Raw genomic sequence first — 20853 nt, 5'->3', positions numbered from 1 at the left:
TGTTTCCTGTAGGGAAATGGACTGGGCAACATCTGGTCCATTGATGATGTCTGTCTGCCTGTTATGAAGATGAAGGATTGGGTTGCAAGCAGTGACTGGTCAAAACCAGTTTTGGGTGCTGCCTGTGGAGGAGGAAATGCAGGAGGAAATGACAGCGGCGTTTTGCTGATTTCTTGTCTTTTGAGGTTGAGTCTTGTGCAATGAGGCTGGATGTGCCTTGGCTATAAAAGACGTCATGGCAAGAGCCTTGCGGGAGTGCAAGGGGAGAGACTCAAGGTGCAGAGGGAGATGTAAGGAGAGGGTGATTGCCCCTATGCAGACCTTCACTGACCCACTGTGAATGTCTGCATACATTCACTGGAGCACTGCTCCTCTTTTCCTTTGAGGTTTCTTCACAGAAGGTCAGTGAGCAGACAAATGTATCTTCATGCAGAAGTGTAAAGATATCTCTGTGAATTTAAGTGAATCGGTGAATTTAAGAGAAATGATCTGATAAACTGGGCCTTATGTGCCACGTGCTTGTAAATTAGATGCGTCAAAGGGCATCCTGGGTAATGTGATGGGTGGGAGATTCCAGTCCTGGGAGTTGTGCAGGATTGTCTGTTGAAGGACACAAGGGAAGGCTTTTTGTGTTTTTTGGTTCATGGCACAGCTGTAGTACCTTGCAATGTGAGGTTTTCCTTCCCCAGCTGTTTGGCTGGAAGACATGTTATTCTAGCCCTGGGAGGTTCTTTGTTTGTATTTGCATGTTGTCCTAATTGTGTAACTGCACAGCTTAATTATATAGTTATGACAAAGGTCATGTGGGAGCTCTGGGGAAAGCAAGTTGTGTGTTCACTGCTTACTAAACACCTAAATTATTGCTTAGTCTTATTTACATAACTGGGAATAGTGTGTCATGATCTCTTCCTTTCTGCAGGTGTTTATTTCTTGCCTTTCTCTTTGATGGCTTGAAGATGGTTCTTTCTCTCTGATAGTGTGTGGAAGATCAGATCTGTCCTATTTGCCTGCCTGTTCTGTAGGTGCCTTTCCTGTTTACAGCTGGAAAGAGACTTTCAGAGACATGTTTCTTTTATCTGTCACTGTAAGAAATGCTCTTGCGTGTGACATGCCAAGGGTGAGAAGTCAAATATTATCCATAGTAAGGAGACCTTGTCTGAGCAACGTTTCTTTACAGGGGTGTCTGTGTGTGTGTCTTTCTGTCAATCTTGAAGATCTCTGATAACCATGAGAGCTGTGAAGAGTTTGAAGAAAGTGTTGTGTGTGTTGTGTGTGAGGAGGTGCTGGTGGAGACATGGCCTGTGTTTTGTTGACTCCCAGAGTTGAAACTTTGCCTTCTGAAAAAAAGTCAGAAGGAATCTTCTTTTTGATATTGCATGGTTTGGACTCAAATGGCCAAGTTTTGGGTTCAGCACATCTTACATTATGGTGATAGAGCTTTCAAAGAGCCCATGTGTGATGCTCCCTTTGAGCTGCTACTGCAATGGTTGGGTTTTTAACTGAGCTTTTGATTGCTTTTGATCTGTATAACATTTTAAAGTTATTCAAATTATTGGAATGAACAGAATAATCTTTGTTGTGATACTTGGGATCTAAGGAGTTGCGTGTGCAACTTTTCTTGTAATGTTGTCCATCTGCAGATTTAACTTTCCTGTGGTGTGGGTTTCGAATGGGGAAAAGAGTTCTGTCTATCCAGAGAAAAGGCTGTGCAGGAGTTCACTCTGGCACAGTGTGAAGTGGCAAAAAGAAAGGTATAAAGGTTCAGTTTGATCCAGTTCTTTGATGGGACCACAGCTGTGGTTCCAAACTTGTTTGGTTTTCCACTGCCAAAGACATGAGTGTGTCTGGGGTCTATGCTGTGAGCTCCTGTGTGAGCCTCCTGTGTACTTCCTACCAACCAGTTTCCTTTGTGTTCCTACCAGAGCTGACACAATCTGAAATGTGAATCTATGGTTCATACACTTCTGGTGGTTTCTCACTCTTGCTGTGTTTTATTTGTTTGTTTGTTTGCTTTGTGTCAAGGAGTAAAGCTGGTCCTCCTTGTGCCTGGCAATGCTGTGAACAAACCAAAGCTGTTGAAGCTTCTGAGGAGCAGCTCAGATACCTCAGTTCCCCTGAACTAAGAGGAGTTATTTAGTATGGAGAAGAGAAAGCTCAGGGGCACCTCACTGCTCTGGCTGGATGAGGTTTTGAGTGTTTTAATCCAGTGGAAAGTGTTCCTGCCCATGGTAGAGCTGGGGATTGAATGACCTTGAAAGAACCCTTCCAACCAAACTACTTGAAAAGCAGTTGTAGTGAGGTGGAGGTTGTTCTCTTCTACCATGTCTTAGGGGAAGAAGAACAGAAAATGGTCTTAAGTTGTACCATGGGAGATCCAGATTAGATATTTGATTTTGTTTGTTTGTTTGTTTTCTCTGAAAGAGTGATCAGACATTGGAATAACTTGACCAGGGAGGTGAGGGAGTCACCCTCTCTGGAAGTGTTTGAGAGACCTCTGGATGTGGCACTTGGGGATATGGTTTACAAGTGATTGTGGTAGTGCTGGGCTGAGGGTTGGACCAGATGATCTTGAAGGTCTCTTCCAACTTTTGATTCTGTGATTCAGTGTGAAACACCAAAAGACATCTTGTGATTGTCAGGGTGGGAGAGAAGTTCTTCTCCATAGCCTGAAGGTGGACATCAGCTAAGACAAACATTTTGATAAGTTTATATTTCCCTAAAATGGGACTGAATGACATGCTCTTTTTGCTGGGGCTGCCATGTAGTCAGAAGTTGGGTATTGTCCATGGTGCAACCAAAGGCTGTGAATGCAGAGCCAGGAAATGGAGAGGCTGGATTTGAATGAGGAAAACAGGGGGGTTTGTTTTCATGCCTGGTGCCAAGGTCTGTGCCATGTTTCCTTTGATCCTGGTATCCCTGTCCTGAAAGGCAGTGAGAGTCCTCCAGCAATAAAGGATTTCCTGAAAACCTGTGCATTAGAGAACCATGAATGGGTTCTACAATGTGTAGAATGAATTACCTTTCCTATGTGAAACTTTGATTATCCATTTGTATCTCTGCAGAGCAGAGTGATGTAGAGTTTCTTCATAGTTGCAATCAGACTTTCTTTCAAGATTTTGTTTCCTGTAAGGTCGTGGTCTTTTTATGCACTTTTGGTCAGTGCTTCTGCCTTTGAACCTGTGTCTGTGGTTTGGCAGCAAATGCTTCCTTCAGCCACCTCGGGCAGAATTGTGTGTGTGAGGAATATGAAGAAAAAGCAAAAAGGGAATCTGTTGTAATTTCTCCCAAGGTTGAGCTTGAGAAAGGGGCCCATGATGAAGTGCTTGGTATTTGTGGGAGGTGAGCAGGCCACACAGTAGAATTGCTGAGAGCTGAGGAGTCTTTCTTAAAATGAATCCCATAACTAGGTAGTCCAGTGTAAGATGTTAGGGCTGCACTTGCAACTTGAGAGCTCAGTGACTTCCAAGTGCTTGCAGAGATGAATCACAGTGAAGACCCAGAAGGTTTCCCAGTGAGGTTCTGTGATCACCCCTTGTCTTCTGATGCTTTACTGCCTTGCTTCTCTGATTTACATTTTTGGGTTTTGTTTCTTAGTTTGACATGTCAGAAGGTTTCCTTGTATTTATCAGCATTGCTTCATTCAGCAATGCATGGTGTGTTAGTGCCTCTTGTTCATGCTACAGCAGGTGTGAAAGGGTGGAGATGTGAAGGTGTCCTTGAGTTCTGTTACTGTCAGGACAAATAGATATAACCAAGACCTTAGCAGAAGCTGTAAGCCTGTAGAACAGTGTTTGTGGTAAAAGAAGGCAGAAGATTCACTCTTAGTCATTCCTTTGGTGAGCCATTCTCTGTTGGATGACCACTCTTCTTTTATTTTGGTGGTTTGTAATTTGCAGGCTTTAGAACCCTTCCATTTTTTCTCAGAATGGTGGTAAGCAGGCAAACGTGCCTCCCTTCCTGATGTTCTTGTAGTGCATTATCATCTCTTGGTAAATTTTGCCAAAAATGACAGGGTCACAAGCAAAGCTGCCAGTTGTGTAGCAGGAAAGAGAAGACAGGAGAGCTCTGTGTGTGAGGTTGTAGAAGGACATGGTTATTCCCTTGCTTATCAAATGTCACAGATAACACCTGCATGTACCTGATGGGGTACCATGTAATCTGAGCTGCTTCTGAACAGTGAGGCCTACAAAATATTATTACACCTGATCTGTTCCTTTCTGTGTGTTCCCATCTCTTGCCTTTCTTGGTGTCATGAGCTCAACCTCAGGCTGTCTGCTCTTACGTGGAAGGTCACTTCTCTTCCAGCTGTCCCAATGCAGTTGAGATCCCTTACACACCTGTGATGTTTACAGCTGTGAAGGGGAAGCTTTCACAGGCCTATGTGCTCACCCAGGCACACTTGTCTGTAGTGTGACAGTGCAAAAGCATCTCTGCTACAATCCTCAAAGGGCAGAGTGGTCATCCAGTGAAGCCAAGGCTTCTCTAAACAGACCAGGAGCCAGTGGGAGAGTATGTGCAGAGTGTCTCTCACACAGTTGCCCAGAACATGCTGGACACTCATCTGGAGACTGTTACATGGATGAGGAACTGGCTGGATAGTCACCTTGAAGGAGTTCTAGGCAACAGCTGAATGTCCAAGTGTAAACCTGCAACTTGTCCCTCAAGGGTCTTTCCTGGGAGCAGTACTGTTTAGTATCTTCATAGACACTGGGATTGAGCACACCCTCAGCAAATGTGCAGCTGACACCAGTCTGAGTTGATTCATGAGAGGGCAGAGATGCCAGCTAGAGAGAGCTTGATAGGCTGGAGGAGTGGGCCGGTGAAAACATCCTGAAGTTCCACAAGGCCAAGGGAAAGGTTTGCACCTGGGTCAAGGCAATCTGCAGGTTCAGTAGGGAGTAGGGAATTGGGAAGAGCTTTGCAGAGAAGTACATGGGGTTACTGGTGGGTGGTAAAATGGGACATGATTTGGCAAAATGCACTTGCTTCTTAGAAAGAAAGTTGTATCTTGCATAGTATAAGAGGTAATAAGGCAAATAGTGTGATGGGCTGGTTCACCCCCTCTAAGCTCTTTTTGTGAGACACGAGCTAGAGCAATGCATGCTTTCAATGATTTTGAAAGAACCCTTCCAACCAAAACCATTGTTTGAATCTATGAAGGACTTGGTGTGGCTTTGCAGTTTCCCACTGTCAGCTCCTCAAGTATGGAGAGGAAAAGAAGGATATTTCAAAAATCACACACAAAAGAATAGCTGTTAAATCTGCTCCCTTAGCATAGAGATGGCTTCCAGTGCTTTAGGCTGATCCATTCAGCCAGGTTAATTCATCCCAGGTAATGAATTCAGCAGAATTCAAGAGCTCTAACACAGTTCAAAAATGCTCTTGAAGTCTTCCCTATATTATCGTTTATTGGTCCTATAGCTGGGCCTGGTTTTATTAAGGGCAACTTAGTTCCTTCCTTTATCACTCTGCTATGAATATTTATGAATATTTGCTTCTGAGTATTCACTGCGATAATGACATAAAAGCACCCGACAGCGCATCTCAATTCCAAAGGCCTTAGGAAGCACATTAAGCAGGTCCTGCTTTGATTGCTGATGGGAATCGAGGAGAGACCCCATGGCCGTTGCAGCCCCATCAGGCCCCAAGTTGTTCCCCGCCGAGCGCGGCCCTGAGGCGGCTGCAGTGTTGTGTCGGCGCCTCCGGGTGCCGCTGTTGGGCCGCCGCCGAGCGTTGCTGGAGCCGCGGCCGCCGCCGCCTGTGCGTGCTGTCCCCGCAGGCTGCTGGCTCGGGCGGGCAGTGCGGGCCAGAGCGGCAGCGGCACGGGCAGCAGAGGCGAGAGGCGGCGCGGGCAGCAGAGGCGTGCGAGTTGGAGGCGGCGGCGGGCTGGGGGCGCTTTGTCGGGCGCTGCTGTGGCTGCGCAGAGCGGCTGCGAGGGAGGCGGGGCGGCGGCAGGAGCCTGGCGAGCTTGGCGAGCGAGCGCTGTGGGCAATGTCGGGCGGGCGGAGGGCGAGCGGCGGGCCGTCCGGCGGGCGAGCGCTGGTGCTGGGCGCTGTGCTGCTGGGGCTGTGCTGGCGGGCGGCGGCGGAGCGGCTCCGCTACTCCATGGCCGAGGAGCTGCCCAGAGGCTCGCTGGTGGGGCCGCTGGCCCGGGACCTGGGGCTCAGCGCCGACGAGCTGCCGGCGCGCAAGCTGCGGGTGGCGTCTGCCGGCAAAAAGCAGCTGAAATACTTCACGGTGAGCGAGGAGAACGGGAACCTGTACGTGAGCGAGAGGCTGGACCGGGAGGAGCTGTGCGGCGAGTCGGCGTCCTGCTCCGTCAGCTTCGAGGCGCTGGTGAACAACCCGCTCAACGTCTTCCGTGTCGAGGTGGCCATTGAGGACGTGAATGACCATTCCCCGTCCTTCAGAAAGGCGGTTTTGGACCTCGAGATCGGTGAATGGACGCTTCCCGGTGCTCGTTTTCCTCTGGAGATGGCCCGAGATGCGGACGTGGGCAGCAATTCCCTGATTACTTACCAGCTCAGCAGCAACCCGTCCTTCTCTCTGGCTTTAAAAGACAGCGCGGACGGAAGCAAGCAGCCTGAATTAGTGCTGGAGAGAGCGTTGGACAGGGAGAAGCAGAGCTCCTTTGAGCTGGTGCTGACGGCAGTGGATGGCGGAGACCCTGCGAGGTCCGGGACTGTTCAGGTTCGCGTCAACGTGACGGACGCCAACGACAACCCGCCTGTGTTCAGCAAAAGCATCTACGAGGCGCGAGTGGCCGAGAATCTGCCGGCGGGGTCCCTGGTGCTGCGGGTGCGGGCTACGGATGCGGACGCGGGGTCCAATGGGCGGGTCTCCTACTCCTTTGGCAACGTCCCGGACTCCGTGAGAGCATTTTTCACTGTCGACAGCGAGAGCGGCAAGGTCAGCATTGCGGGACCCCTCGATTTCGAGGAGAAGAGTAAATACAGCTTCGACTTGGAGGCGAGGGACGGCGGCGGTTTGGTGTCACTCTGCAAGGTACAGATAGACGTGACAGACGAGAATGACAACGCCCCCGAGATCACCATTCTGTCACTGTCGAGCCCCGTGCCCGAGGACGCACCAGTCGGCACCGTGGTTGCCCTGCTGAACGTGAACGACCCGGACTCCGGCGAGAACGGTGAGGTGTCGTGCGCGCTGTCGGGAGAGGCGCCGCTGTCGATCGTGGCGTCGTCGGGCGGCTCGTCCAAGGTGGTGACGGCGAGCGCGCTGGACCGCGAGCAGGCGTCCGAGCACCGCGTGACGGTGGTGGCCCGGGACCGGGGCAGGCCGGCGCTGTGGAGCAGCACGGAGCTGGTGCTGGAGGTGTCGGACGTGAACGACAACGCGCCGGTGTTCGAGGAGGCGTCGTACAGCGCGTACGTGCGGGAGAACAACCCGGTGGGCGCGCTGGTGTTGCGCGTTGTCGCTCGGGACTTGGACTTGGGCGCGAACGGGCGCGTGAGCTACTGGCTGTCGGGCGGCAGCGCGGGCGCGTTGGGCGCGGCGCCGCCGGTGTCGGTGGAGGCGCGGAGCGGCGCGGTGTACGCGCAGCGCTCGTTGGACTACGAGCAGTGCCGCGAGTTCACGGTGGCCGTGCGGGCGCAGGACGGCGGGTCACCGGCGCGCAGCTCGACGGCCACGGTGCGCGTGTTCGTGCTCGACCAGAACGACAACGCGCCGCGGGTGCTCTACCCGCCCCCGCCGGCGGCGTCGGGAGCGGCGCCGGGCTCGGTGGGTTCGGCTTTCGAGGTGGTGCCGCGTTCGGCGTCGTCCGGGTACCTGGTGGGCAAGGTGGTGGCGGTGGACGCGGACGCGGGGCGCAACGCGTGGCTGTCGTACGAGCTGGTGCAGGCGTCGGAGCCGGCGCTGTTCCGCGTGGGGCTGCAGAGCGGCGAGGTGCGCACGGCGCGGGCCGTGTCGGAGAGGGACGCGGCCAAGCAGCGCCTGGTGGCCGTGGTGAAGGACCACGGGGAGCCGGCGCTGTCGGCCACGGCCACGCTGCACGTGGTGCTGGCCGAGAGCTTGCAGGAGGCGCTGCCGGAGCTGAGCGAGCGGGCGGCGGGCGCCGAGGCGGCGGGCGAGCTGCAGTTCTGGCTGGTGCTGGCGCTGGCGCTGCTGTCGGCGCTGTTGGTGCTGAGCGTGGCGCTGGCCGTGCTGGCGCGGCTGCGGCGGGCCGGGCCGCCCGCCGTGCTGCGCTGCCTGGGCGCGCAGCGCTTGTCGCTGGCCGGCGCCGCCTTCCCGGCCGACTTCTGCGAGGGCACCTTGCCCTACTCCTACAACCTGTGCGTGGCGGCGCCGCCCCGCGCCACCCCCGAGGCCGCTTGGCCGCCGCCGCCGCTGCCCATCGTGCCCGCGGAGGAGCTTGTGGCCGGGGAGCCCTGCGAGAAGCCGAGTCCGAGCAGCAGCGCCGTCGTGGAACAGCCGCCCGCCGAGCCCGACGCACCACAGGTCTGTAAATCCACGTGCTCTCTCTCTTTTCTTGAGCCTCTGGGCCGGCGTCCCTTATGCCCTTCGATTTTCCCGGGATGTGTTGCTAGGGTTCCTTATTCCCAAAGGAATTTAATACTTTACATCAGTTCTACACGCAGCAAGTAGCCAGTCTCTGCATTTGCTTCTTAGATGTTAACAGGTTCTGGTTCACGTGAAAAGTATTGACCACAGCTCTCATTAGAATTAGTAGAATTACTGATCTCGTGTTACGAAAAATTAGGTGGATGCCTGGGTTTTGAGATTTCTTCTTTGGATGTCCTTTTCCCGCACTGGTGTACTTGGACCTGACTGACTGCTGCTATTTTGGTGTTGCAAGTTATATATTTTTCCCCACCCTTTATCGTCTTTCTTCCCAGAAATGGTAGCACTGCTGAGTCTGACTTATTTTTTCCAGACCTTATTTCTCTGATGCAAACCCGTTGGTACTGCTGAACCGCAGGTCTGTAAGCTCGTGCACTCTTTCTCTCAATCTTTCGTAACTGGGTGCTGGCGGCAGTGGGTTCTTCATCTTTGTTTCTCTGCTGGAGTGATTAGTGCTGACCTGCGTTTCTTTGAAAGAGTTGAATAATACTATGCTGCGTCTGTTTTAGTAGCAAGCCCTGTGACCCGTCACTTCTCATCAGCTATCCGATGTGTTATTCTGTCACGTGTAGATTCATCGGGGATGTTCTTGCCGTTCAACTTCTGCTGCGTAATGTGGGGCAACAGAGGTGAAGCTCCGATTGATATTGTGCCTATCTTCATTTTCCACTCAGAACAGAAAGTTTCAGATTCAGATGAAAACGTGTCTGACAACATAACTTGCACGAAATATTATGGTTTATTAACGGAGAAGGGCGAATATGTAGAATGACTTTCCCTAATTCTACAAGACTAGCTCAGGAAAATAGGATTGACGTTTTTCCTTCAGTATCTCGTTTTCCCGAAGTGATGTATTTTCAACTTTGTGGCAGCCTAACAAAACCCCATTGGTTAATGCTGTTTCAGTGTTGGACTACCAAACGAAAGTGTATGTGCCTCGATGATAGGGGACGTTAGATATTTTTCCTCCCTACTGCATTTTCCTCCTCTCTGCCGTGTCCTCTCCCATCCTTTGTTGAAGGCATCTGCAGAAATGGAAGCGTTAGTGGGCTTGATAATTCTTTTTTTTTTTGACCTTGACTTCCTTAATCTCTTTGTGCAGTTATTTCTCATTTTGGGCTTCAACCTGAGTGGTAGTTGGCTCTTGTTTACCGTCCCTGTAGAACTGCCTGTTCTACATAGGTGTACGATGCGATCTAAAGAAGAAAATCACATGGCGCTGGTGGGTTTTTGTTTGTTTGTTTGAGGAGGTTGAACGTTTTTTGTTGCTGTTTTTCTCAATCGGTCTTTTATTTCTAATCATTTCCTCTTAGAAATTATATATTTTCCTACTTGATAGCGTTTAATGACAAGGGTGTTCTAAGTGCTAGTTGTTTTATTTTTATTATGGACCCCCGAGGTGCATGTGGATGAGCACCACTGCAGGGTGCTGAGTTACTCTCGAACGGAGCACTGTGTCCAAAGTCCAAGCACAGCCTCTACTGTGTAAGTATTTAAGGAAAAATTCGGCGTAGTGTTTGGAAAAGGGCGACTTATACAGGTTTGATTCAGACCAAAGTGATTCAGATCAGTCTCCGATGTGGAGGTGAAAGTTAAAAGACCAGAGCTAAGGGCAATCTCTAAGGAGATTGGGTGGGTCTTCATCGCTTTTTGTATTATTATGGGTCGGTCTCTATGCTGGCAGCGTTCCAGTGAGTGTCTGTTAGTCGGCAGAAAGGGGGAGATGATGTTCTGTCCATGTAGTGCAGGATATGAGGACTGCTCATTTGGACTGTTCTTGGGGGTATTTTAGTCCCCAAGCCTATAAGGTTGGTTTGATCTGCATTCAAGCTACGTTGTGAAATGGGTTGGGAGTTTGTGCTTTCGAGATTAACGCAAAATGCTAATAACGCTTTGCATGTCATATCAGGAGCAATTCCTGTTGTATCACAATAAAAATTTCCCGTGCGATTAGAAATACCACGACGAGGGGAGGCGTGTTAATTCTAATTGATCATGTTGAGCTGGAGGATCAAAGCAGAGATCGGATGGAGGAATTCCGAGGAAGGAGGTGCACTGTGGAAGGGGACGCACGTTTCCACGGCAGGGCTGGAAGCGCTCGTCAGCGCTCGGTGCGTGCAGTGCCGGGAGGAGGCTGCGGGCGCCGCTGTTGCCCGAGAGGAGCGAGAGGAAGGTCGGAGCGCTGCAGCCCCGCCCGCTGCGGCCCGGCTCGATCGCTGGATCGCTGGATTCCTGGTTAGGGAAGCGGTTCGTTTCAGATATTCTCCGCGGTGCGGATCCGAGCTCCAGCGAGGCGTAGGGGCGGGCGTCGGAGGCCGGGAGCGGCAAGTCGGAGCCGGAGCGGGAGCCGGATCGCCGGTGGTCGGCGGGGATCTGCCGGCGGTGTTGCGGTGCCGGCGGTGCGGCGGCGGAGATGTGCGCGGCGGGGAGGCGCTGGGGCCGGCGGCAGCGAGTGCTGCTGTGGGGCGTCCTGCTGGCGGCCTGGGAGGCGGCGTGGGGGCAGCTGCGCTACTCGGTGCCCGAGGAGATGCCCAAGGGCTCGTTCGTGGGCGACGTGGCCAAAGACCTGGGGCTGCAGATGCTAGAGCTCGGAGACGGCGGCGTCCGCATCATAGACAGAGGTAGGAGGCAGTATTTTTCTCTGCACGGGAAGACGGGACATTTAGTGACGGCCGAGAGGATCGACAGAGAGCAGCTGTGCCGGCTGGTGGAGCAATGCGTGCTGCGCTGTGAGCTGATAGTGGAGGAGGAAATGAAGGTTTATGAAATCGAAGTGGAAATCACGGACATTAATGACAACTCCCCTACCTTCAAGGATAATGAGCTAGAACAGAGAATAAGCGAGACGACAGCCCCGGGATCCCGATTTCCACTTCCCAGGGCTCACGATCCCGACTCGGGACGGAATTCCCTGCAGAGCTACGGGCTGAGCGGCGACGAGCACTTCTCGCTGGCCGTGCAGACGGGCCCCGGCGGGGATCAGCGTCCCGAGCTGGTGCTGGCGAAGGCGCTGGACCGGGAGGAGGCGGCGTTTCACGAGCTGGTGCTGAGGGCGAGCGACGGCGGCGAGCCGTCCCGGACGGGCACGGCGCGGATCCGCGTGACGGTGCTGGACGCGAACGACAACGCGCCCGTGTTCAGCCAGGCGGAGTACACGGTGCGTGTGCCGGAGGACGTGCCCGTGGGCTCCGTCCTCGTCACCGTCACGGCCACAGACGCCGACGAGGGTCTGAACGGGCATGTGAAGTACAGTTTCCACAAAATTTCAGACCGAGAGTCAGAACTTTTTCATCTGGATTCTGAGTCGGGACAAATAACCGTTAAAGGCTATTTGGACTTTGAGGAAATATCCTCACATGAACTGGAGGTGCAGGCTCGGGACGGTGGGGACCTTTCAGACACAACAAAAGTCGAGATCACCGTAGCAGATGTGAACGACAACGTGCCTGAACTGACAGTATCGTCAGCGGTGCGCGAGATCTCCGAAGATGCTCCGACGGGGACAGTGGTGGCCCTACTGCACGTGCAGGACCGCGACTCGGGAGCCAACGGCGACGTGCGCTGCTCGCTCGACGGGGGCGTCCCGTTCCGGCTGGAGAGCTCGCAGGGCAGCTACTACCGCGTGGTGACGGCGAGAGAGCTGGACCGGGAGCAGGAGTGGGAGTACAACGTGACGGTGCGGGCGGCCGACGGCGGTCGTCCGTCGCTGCAGAGCAGCAGGGTGCTGTGTGTGCGGGTGCTGGACGTGAACGACAACGCGCCGGTGTTCTTGCAGGAGCGCTACAGCGCTCGGCTGTGGGAGAACAACGTGGCGGGCGCGCTGGTGCTGCGGGTGCGGGCGACGGACTCGGACTGGGGGGAGAACGCGCGCGTGCGGTACCGGCTGGGGGAGGGTGGTGTGCGGGGCTCGGCGCTGTCGTCGTACGTGTCGGTGCAGGCGGAGACGGGCGCGCTGTACGCGCTGCGCTCGTTCGATTACGAGGAGGTGCGCGAGGTGGGGCTGTGGGTCTGGGCGGAGGACGGCGGCTCGCCGGCGCTGAGCAGCAACGTGTCGGTGCGGCTGGTGATCGTGGACGAGAACGACAACGCGCCGCAGGTGCTGTACCCGCCGGCGGCGGGGGCGTCGGGCTCGGGGTGGGCGGGCGTGGAGCTGGCGGCGCGGTCGAGCGAGGCCGGCGCGCTGGTGGCCAAGGTGGTGGCGGTGGACGCGGACGCGGGTCAGAACGCGTGGCTGTCGTACGAGCTGGCCAAGGCGACGGAGCCGGGGCTGTTCCGCGTGGGGCTGCACAGCGGCGAGGTGCGCACGGCGCGCTCGCCACTGGCCCGCGACGCGGCGCGCCAGAGCCTGGTGGTGCTGGTGAAGGACCACGGGCGGCCGGCGCTGTCGGCCACGGCCACGCTGAGCGTGGTGCTGGCCGAGAGCGTGGCCGAGCTGCTGGCCGAGCTGGGCAGCGCGGCGCGGGCGGAGGCGGAGGCGGGGGCGGGCGAGGCGGGCGGCAGCCTGACGCGCTGGCTGGTGCTGGCCGTGGCCGCCGTGTCGTGCCTCTTCCTCGCCTTCCTGCTGCTGCTGCTGGCGCTGCGCCTGCGGCGCTGGCGGCGCTCGCAGCAGCAGCTGCTGGCGGCGGGCAGCGGCGCCTTGCGCGGCGTGCCGGCCACGCACTTCGTGGGCATCGACGGCGTGCGCGCCTTCCTGCACTCCTACTCGCACGACGTGTCTCTCACGGCCGACTCGCGCAAGAGCCACCTCCGCTTCTCGGCCGCCAGCTGCTGCGACACCCTGCCGGCCCGGCCGCCGCCCGACGAGCCCGCGCCGCTGCTCGGAGACCAGGAACCTGCCGGTCCCAAGCACGAGAACCCCGCCCCTCTCCGGTGAGTTCTTCTGTCCAAAATGTTTCTGCGAAGCTTTTCCTTCTGCTCTTCAGCTCTTTCCCCGCCGTATTTTGTTCTCTGTGTACAGAAGTTTGCTGACAAACCTGGCAGACGTTCGTGCATTGACACTGTGTTGGCTGGTGGGAGTGGACGTTGGGTCCTTGCTCAGTCTTCCAGGTTGCTGAGGAGGCAGGTGTAGTGAGCCTGATGGTGGCTGGAAGTTTGAGTGAGGCTTCGTGTTTTCATCATGCACCAAGTCCTTTCCATGCCCTGATGTGTAACCCCCGGGTTCCTTTCATTCCTTGGTCTTCTGTACAGGTGTGTTGCCTTATTAGCAAATTGTAGTTTGTGTTATTTGCAGGTTCAGGTGTCTTCCCGACGGCACATGCACTTGATTTGGGTGAGGTTCTCTAGGTTGCAAGATTAACTTTACTACATGCTTCTTATAATTTGTTACCTTTTAGTCTTCGTGTGTCTCGATGATACATAATGGAGGTCAGTAGGAAATGTCTTTGCATTCGTCCATACTTTGCCCTCTGTGTTTCCTGTAGGGAAATGGGCCGGGCAACAACTGGTCCCTTGATGATGTCTGTCTGCCTGTTATGAAGATGAAGGATTGGGTTGCAAGCAGTGACTGGTCAAAACCAGTTTTGGGTGGCTGCCTGTGGAGAATGAAATGCAGGAGGAAATGACAGGGGTGTTTTGCTGATTTCTTGTCTTTTGAGGCTGAGCCATGTGAAACGGGGCTGGATGTGCCTTGGCTATAAAAGACATGTCATGGCAAGAGCCTTGTGGGAGTGTGAGGGGAGAGACTCAAGGTGCAGAGGGAGATGTAAGGAGAGGGTGATTGCCCCTATTCACTGACCCACTGTGAATGTCTGCATACATTCCCTGGAGCACTGCTCCTCTTTTCCTTTTAGAACTTTGAGGTTTCTTCACAGAAGGTCAGTGAGCAAACAAATGTATCTTTATGCAGAGATGTAAAGATATCTCTGTGAATTTTAGTGAAACGGTGAATTTAAGAGAAATGATCTGATAAACTGGGCCTTATGTGCCACGTGCTTGTAAATTAGATGGGTCAAAGGGCATCCTGGGTAATGTGCTGGGTTGGAGATTCCAGTCCTGGGAGTTGCGCAGGAGAGTCTGTTGAAGGACACAAGGGAAGGCTTTTTGTGTTTTTTGGTTCATGGCACAGCTGTAGTACCTTGCAATGTGAGGTTTTCCTTCCCCAGCTGTTTGGCTAGAAGATATGTTATTCTGGCCTTGGGAGGTTCTTTGTTTGTATTTGCATGTTGTCCTAATTGTGTAACTGCACAGCTTAATTATATAGTTATGACAAAGGTCATGTGGGAGCTCTGGGGAAAGCAATATGTGTGTTCACTGCTTACTAAACACCTAAATTATTGCTTAGTCTTATTTACATAATTGGGAATAGTGTGTCATTATCTCTTCCTTTCTGCAGGTGTTTATTTCTTACCTTTCTCTTTGATGGCTTGAAGATGGTTCTTTCTCTCTGTCCTATTTGCCTGCCTGTTCTGTAGGTGCTTTTCCTGTTTACAGCTGGAAAGAGAAAGGCTTTCAGAGACATGTTTCTTTCATCTGTCACTGTAAGAAATGCTCTTGTTTGTGACATGCCAAGGGTGAGAAGTCAAATATTATCCACAGTAAGGAGACATTGTCTGAGCAACGTTTCTTTACAGGGGTGTCTGTGTGTGTGTCTTTCTGTCAATCTTGAAGATCTCTGATAACCATGAGAGCTGTGAAGAGTTTGAAGAGAGTGTTGTGTGTGTTGTGTGTGAGGAGGTGCTGGTGGAGACATGGCCTGTGTTTTGTTGACTCCCAGAGTTGAAACTTTGCCTTCTGAAAAAAAGTCAGAAGGAATCTTCTTTTTGATATTGCATGGTTTGGACTCAAATGGCCAAGTTTTGGGTTCAGCACATCTTACATTATGGTGATAGAGCTTTCAAAGAGCCCATGTGTGATGCTCCCTTTGAGCTGCTACTGCAATGGTTGGGTTTTTAACTGAGCTTTTGATTGCTTTTGATCTGTATAACATTTTAAAGTTATTCAAATTATTGGAATGAACAGAATAATCTTTGTTGTGATACTTGGGATCTAAGGAGTTGCGTGTGCAACTTTTCTTGTAATGTTGTCCATCTGCAGATTTAACTTTCCTGTGGTGTGGGTTTCGAATGGGGAAAAGAGTTCTGTCTATCCAGAGAAAAGGCTGTGCAGGAGTTCACTCTGGCACAGTGTGAAGTGGCAAAAAGAAAGGTATAAAGGTTCAGTTTGATCCAGTTCTTTGATGGGACCACAGCTGTGGTTCCAAACTTGTTTGGTTTTCCACTGCCAAAGACATGAGTGTGTCTGGGGTCTATGCTGTGAGCTCCTGTGTGAGCCTCCTGTGTACTTCCTACCAACCAGTTTCCTTTGTGTTCCTACCAGAGCTGACACAATCTGAAATGTGAATCTGTGGTTCATACACTTCTGGTGGTTTCTCACTCTTACTGTGTTTTATTTGTTTGTTTGTTTGCTTTGTGTCAAGGAGTAAAGCTGGTCCTCCTTGTGCCTGGCAATGCTGTGAAGAAATCAAAGCTATTGAAGCTTCTGAGGAGCAGCTCAGATACCTCAGTTCCCCTGAACTAAGAGGAGTTATTTAGTATGGAGAAGAGAAAGCTCAGGGGCACCTCACTGCTCTGGCTGGATGAGGTTTTGAGTGTTTTAATCCAGTGGAAAGTGTTCCTGCCCATGGTAGAGCTGGGGATTGAATGACCTTGAAAGAACCCTTCCAACCAAACTACTTGAAAAGCAGTTGTAGTGAGGTGGAGGTTGTTCTCTTCTACCATGTCTTAGGGGAAGAAGAACAGAAAATGGTCTTAAGTTGTACCATGGGAGATCCAGATTAGATATTTGATTTTGTTTGTTTGTTTGTTTTCTCTGAAAGAGTGATCAGACATTGGAATAACTTGACCAGGGAGGTGAGGGAGTCACCCTCTCTGGAAGTGTTTGAGAGACCTCTGGATGTAACACTTGGGGATATGGTTTAGAGGTGATTATGGTAGTGCTGGGCTGAGGGTTGGACCAGATGATCTTGAAGGTCTCTTCCAACTTTTGATTCTGTGATTCAGTGTGAAACACCAAAAGACATCTTGTGATTGTCAGGGTGGGAGAGAAGTTCTTCTCCATACTCTGAAGGTGGACATCAGCTAAGACAAACACTTTGATAAGTTTATATTTCCCTAAAATGGGACTGAATGACATGCTCTTTTTGCTGGGGCTGCCATGTAGTCAGAAGTTGGGTATTGTCCATGGTGCAACCAAAGGCTGTGAATGCAGAGCCAGGAGATGGAGAGGCTGGATTTGAATGAGGAAAACAGGGGGGTTTGTTTTCATGCCTGGTGCCAAGGTCTGTGCCATGTTTCCTTTGATCCTGGTATCCCTGTCCTGAAAGGCAGTGAGAGTCCTCCAGCAATAAAGGATTTCCTGAAAACCTGTGCATTAGACAACCATGAATGGGTTCTACAATGTGTAGACTGAATTACCTTTCCTATGTGAAACTTTGATTATCCATTTGTATCTCTGCAGAGCAGAGTGATGTAGAGTTTCTTCATAGTTGCAATCAGACTTTCTTTCAAGATTTTGTTTCCTGTAAGGTCGTGGTCTTTTTATGCACTTCTGGTCAGTGCTTCTGCCTTTGAAACAGTGACTGTGGTTTGGCAGCAAATGCTTCCTTCAGCCACCTCGGGCAGAATTTTGTGTGTGAGGAATATGAAGAAAAAGCAAAAAGGGAATCTGTTGTAATTTCTCTGAAGGTTGATCTTGAGAAAGGGGCCCATGATGAAGTGCTTGGTATTTGTGGGAGATGAGCAGGCCACACAGCAGAATTGCTGAGAGCTGAGGAGTCTTTCTTAAAATGAATCCCATAACTAGGTAGTCCGGTGTAAGATGTTGGGGCTGCACTTGCAACTTGAGATCTCAGTGACTTCCAAGTGCTTGCAGAGATGAATCACAGTGAAGACCCAGAAGGTTTCCCAGTGAGGTTCTCTGATCACCTCTTGTCTTCTGATGCTTTAGTGCCTTGCTTCTCTGATTTACATTTTTGGGCTTTGTTTCTTAGTTTGACATGTCAGAAGGTTTCCTTGTAATTATCAGCATTACTTCATTCAGCAATGCATGGTGTGTTAGTGCCTCTTGTTCATGCTACAGCAGGTGTGAAAGGGTGGAGATGTGAAGGTGTCCTTTAATTCTCTTAGGTTGAATAGATGTAACCAAAACCTTAGCAGAAGCTGTAAGTGTGTGGAACAGTGTGTGTGGTAAAAGAAGGCAGAAGATTCACTCTTAGTCATTCCTTTGATGAGTCGTTCTCTGTTGTACGACCACTCCTCTTTATTTTAGTGGTTTATAATTTTGTGGACTTTAGAATCCTTCCATTTTTTCTCAGAATGGTGGTGAGCAGGCAGATGTGCCTCCCTTCTTGGTGTTCTTGTAGTGCATTATCACCTCATGGTAAATTTTGCCAACAATGACAGGGTCACAAGCATAGCTGCCAGTTGTGTAGCAGCAAAGAGAAGACAGGAGAGCTCTGTGTATGAGACTGTAGAAGGACATGGTCATTCCCTTGCTTATCAAATGTCACAGGTTACACCTGCATGTACCTGATAGGGTACCATGTAATCTGAGCTGCTTCTGAACAGTGAGGCCTATGAAATATTATTACATCTGTTCCTTTCTGTTTGTTCCCAACTCTTGCCTTTCTTGGTGTCATGAGCTCAACCTCAGGCTGTCTGCTCTTACGTGGAAGGTCACTTCTCTTCCAGCTGTCCCAATGCAGTTGAGATCCCTTACACACCTGTGATGTTTACAGCTGTGAAGGGGAAGCTTTCACAGGCCTATGTGCTCACCCAGGCACACTTGTCTGTAGTGTGACAGTGCAAAACAACCTCTACTGCAATCCTCCAAATGCAGTGGTCATCCAGTGAAGCCAAGGCTTCTCTAAACAGACCAGTGGCTGGTGGGAGAATATGTGCAGAGTGTCTCTCACACAGTTGCCCAGAACATGCTGGACACTCATCTGGAGACTGTTACATGGATGAGGAACTGGCTGGATAGTCACCTTGAAGGAGTTACAGACAACAGCTGAATGTCCAAGTGCAAACCTGCAACTTGTCCCTCAAGGGTCCTTCCTGGGAGCAGTACTGTTTAGTATCTTCATAGACACTGGGATTGAGCACACCCTCAGCAAATGTGCAGCTGACACCAAGCTCAGTTGATTCATGAGAGGGCAGAGATATCAACTAGAGAGACCTGGATGGGCTGGAGGAGACGGCCCGTGAAAACATCCTGAAGTTCAACAAGGCCAAGGGAAAGGTTTGCACCTGGGTCAGGGCAATCTGCAGGTTCAGTATGGAGTTGGACACTGGGAAAAGCTTTGCAGAGAAGTACATGGGGTTACTGGTGGGTGGTAAAATGGGACATGATTTGGAAAAATGCACTTGCTGCTTAGAAAGAAAGTTGTATCCTGCACAGTATAAGAGGTAATAAGGCAAACAGGGTGATAGGGGTGGTTCACCCCTTCTAAGCTCTTTTTGTGAGACACCAGCTAGAGCAATGCATGCTTTCAGTGACCTTGAAAGAACGCTTCCAACCAAAACCATTGTTTGAATCTATGAAGGACTTGGTGTGGCTTTGCACTTTCCTACTGTCAGCCCCTCAAGTATGGAGAGGAAAAGAAGGATGTTTCAAAAATCACAAACAAAAGAGTAACTGTTATTGTACTATCTTAGCATAGAGATGGTTTCCATTGCTTTGGGCTGATCCATTTCTCCGGTTAATTCATCCCAGGTAATAAATGCAGATTTCAAGAGCTCTAACACAGTTCAAAAATGCTCTTGAAGTCTTCCCTATATTATCGTTTATTGGTCCTATAGCTGGGCCTGGTTTTATTAAGGGCAGCTGAGTTCCTTCCTTTATCACTCTGCTATGAATATTTATGAATATTTGCTTCTGACTATTCACTGCGATAATGACCTAAAAGCACCCGACAGCGCATCTCAGTTCCAAAGGCCTTAGGAAGCACATTCCGCAGGTCCTGCTTTGATTGCTGTTTGGAATCGAGGAGAGACCCCATGGCCGTTGCAGCCCCATCAGGCCCCAAGTTGTTCCCCGCCGAGCGCGGCCCTGAGGCGGCTGCAGTGTTGTGTCGGCGCCTCCGGGTGCCGCTGTTGGGCCGCCGCCGAGCGTTGCTGGAGCCGCGGCCGCCGCCGCCTGTGCGTGCTGTCCCCGCAGGCTGCTGGCTCGGGCGGGCAGTGCGGGCCAGAGCGGCAGCGGCACGGGCAGCAGAGGCGAGAGGCGGCGCGGGCAGCAGAGGCGTGCGAGTTGGAGGCGGCGGCGGGCTGGGGGCGCTTTGTCGGGCGCTGCTGTGGCTGCGCAGAGCGGCTGCGAGGGAGGCGGGGCAGCGGCAGGAGCCTGGCGAGCTCGGCGAGCGAGCGCTGTGGGCGATGTCGGGCGGGCGGAGGGCGAGCGGCGGGCCGTCCGGCGGGCGAGCGCTGGTGCTGGGCGCTGTGCTGCTGGGGCTGTGCTGGCGGGCGGCGGCGGAGCGGCTCCGCTACTCCATGGCCGAGGAGCTGCCCAGAGGCTCGCTGGTGGGGCCGCTGGCCCGGGACCTGGGGCTCAGCGCCGACGAGCTGCCGGCGCGCAAGCTGCGGCTCAGCGCGGACAAGCAATACTTCACGGTGAGCGAGACAAACGGGAACCTGTACGTGAGCGAGAGGCTGGACCGGGAGGAGCTGTGCGGCAAATCGGCGTCCTGCTCGGTCAGCTTCGAGGTGCTGGTGCACAACCCGCTCAACGTTTTCCATGTCGAGGTGTCCATTGAGGACGTGAATGACAACTCCCCGACCTTTAGCAAGGCTGCTCTGGACCTCGAGATCGATGAATGGATTCCTCCCGGCACTCGTTTTCCTCTGGAGATGGCCCAAGACGCAGACGCCGGAAGTAACTCACTACTGACTTATGATCTCACAAGCAACCCCTCTTTCAGTCTGGCCATAAAAGAGAACCCAGGTGGTATGAAGCAGCCGGAATTAGTGCTGGAGAGGACACTGGATCGGGAGAAGCAGAGCTCCTTTGAGCTAGTTCTTAGTGCACTGGATGGTGGGAACCCCGCGAGGTCCGGGACTGTTCAGGTTCGCGTCAACGTGCTGGACGCAAACGACAACCCACCCGTGTTCAGTAAAAGCATCTACGAGGCAAGAGTGGCAGAGAATCTGCCGGCGGGGTCGCTGGTGATGCAGGTGCGGGCCACGGATGCGGACGCGGGGTCCAATGGGCGGGTCTCCTATTCCTTAGGCAACGTCCCGGCGGGGATCCGTGAATTGTTTGCTGTTGACAGCGACAATGGCGAGA

At 52.4% G+C, this 20853-nt stretch overlaps 1 protein-coding gene across 1 annotated transcript; it reads left to right on the top strand.

Moving 5' to 3' along the window:
- Positions 1-10664: 10664 nt before the first annotated feature.
- LOC127473987 (protocadherin gamma-A12-like) lies at positions 10665-13453 on the top strand. Its single transcript, XM_051794273.1, has one exon. The coding sequence runs from the start codon at positions 10994-10996 to the stop codon at positions 13451-13453; it is 2460 nt and encodes an 819-aa protein (XP_051650233.1). The 5' UTR covers positions 10665-10993.
- The last annotated feature ends 7400 nt before the right edge of the window (positions 13454-20853 follow it).

Source organism: Manacus candei, unplaced genomic scaffold (assembly GCF_025592945.1).
Source record: "Manacus candei isolate 608988 ecotype Guabito, Panama unplaced genomic scaffold, ASM2559294v1 h1tg000037l, whole genome shotgun sequence".
In the NCBI taxonomy this organism is placed as follows: Eukaryota; Metazoa; Chordata; class Aves; order Passeriformes; family Pipridae; genus Manacus; species Manacus candei.
This window is presented reverse-complemented; position numbering and strand designations above follow the sequence as displayed.

What these genes read in the sequence shown, in the direction of transcription:
- LOC127473987 (XM_051794273.1), top strand. Translation starts at nt 10,994, where the DNA reads ATGTGCGCGGCGGGGAGGCGCTGGGGCCGGCGGCAGCGAGTGCTGCTG.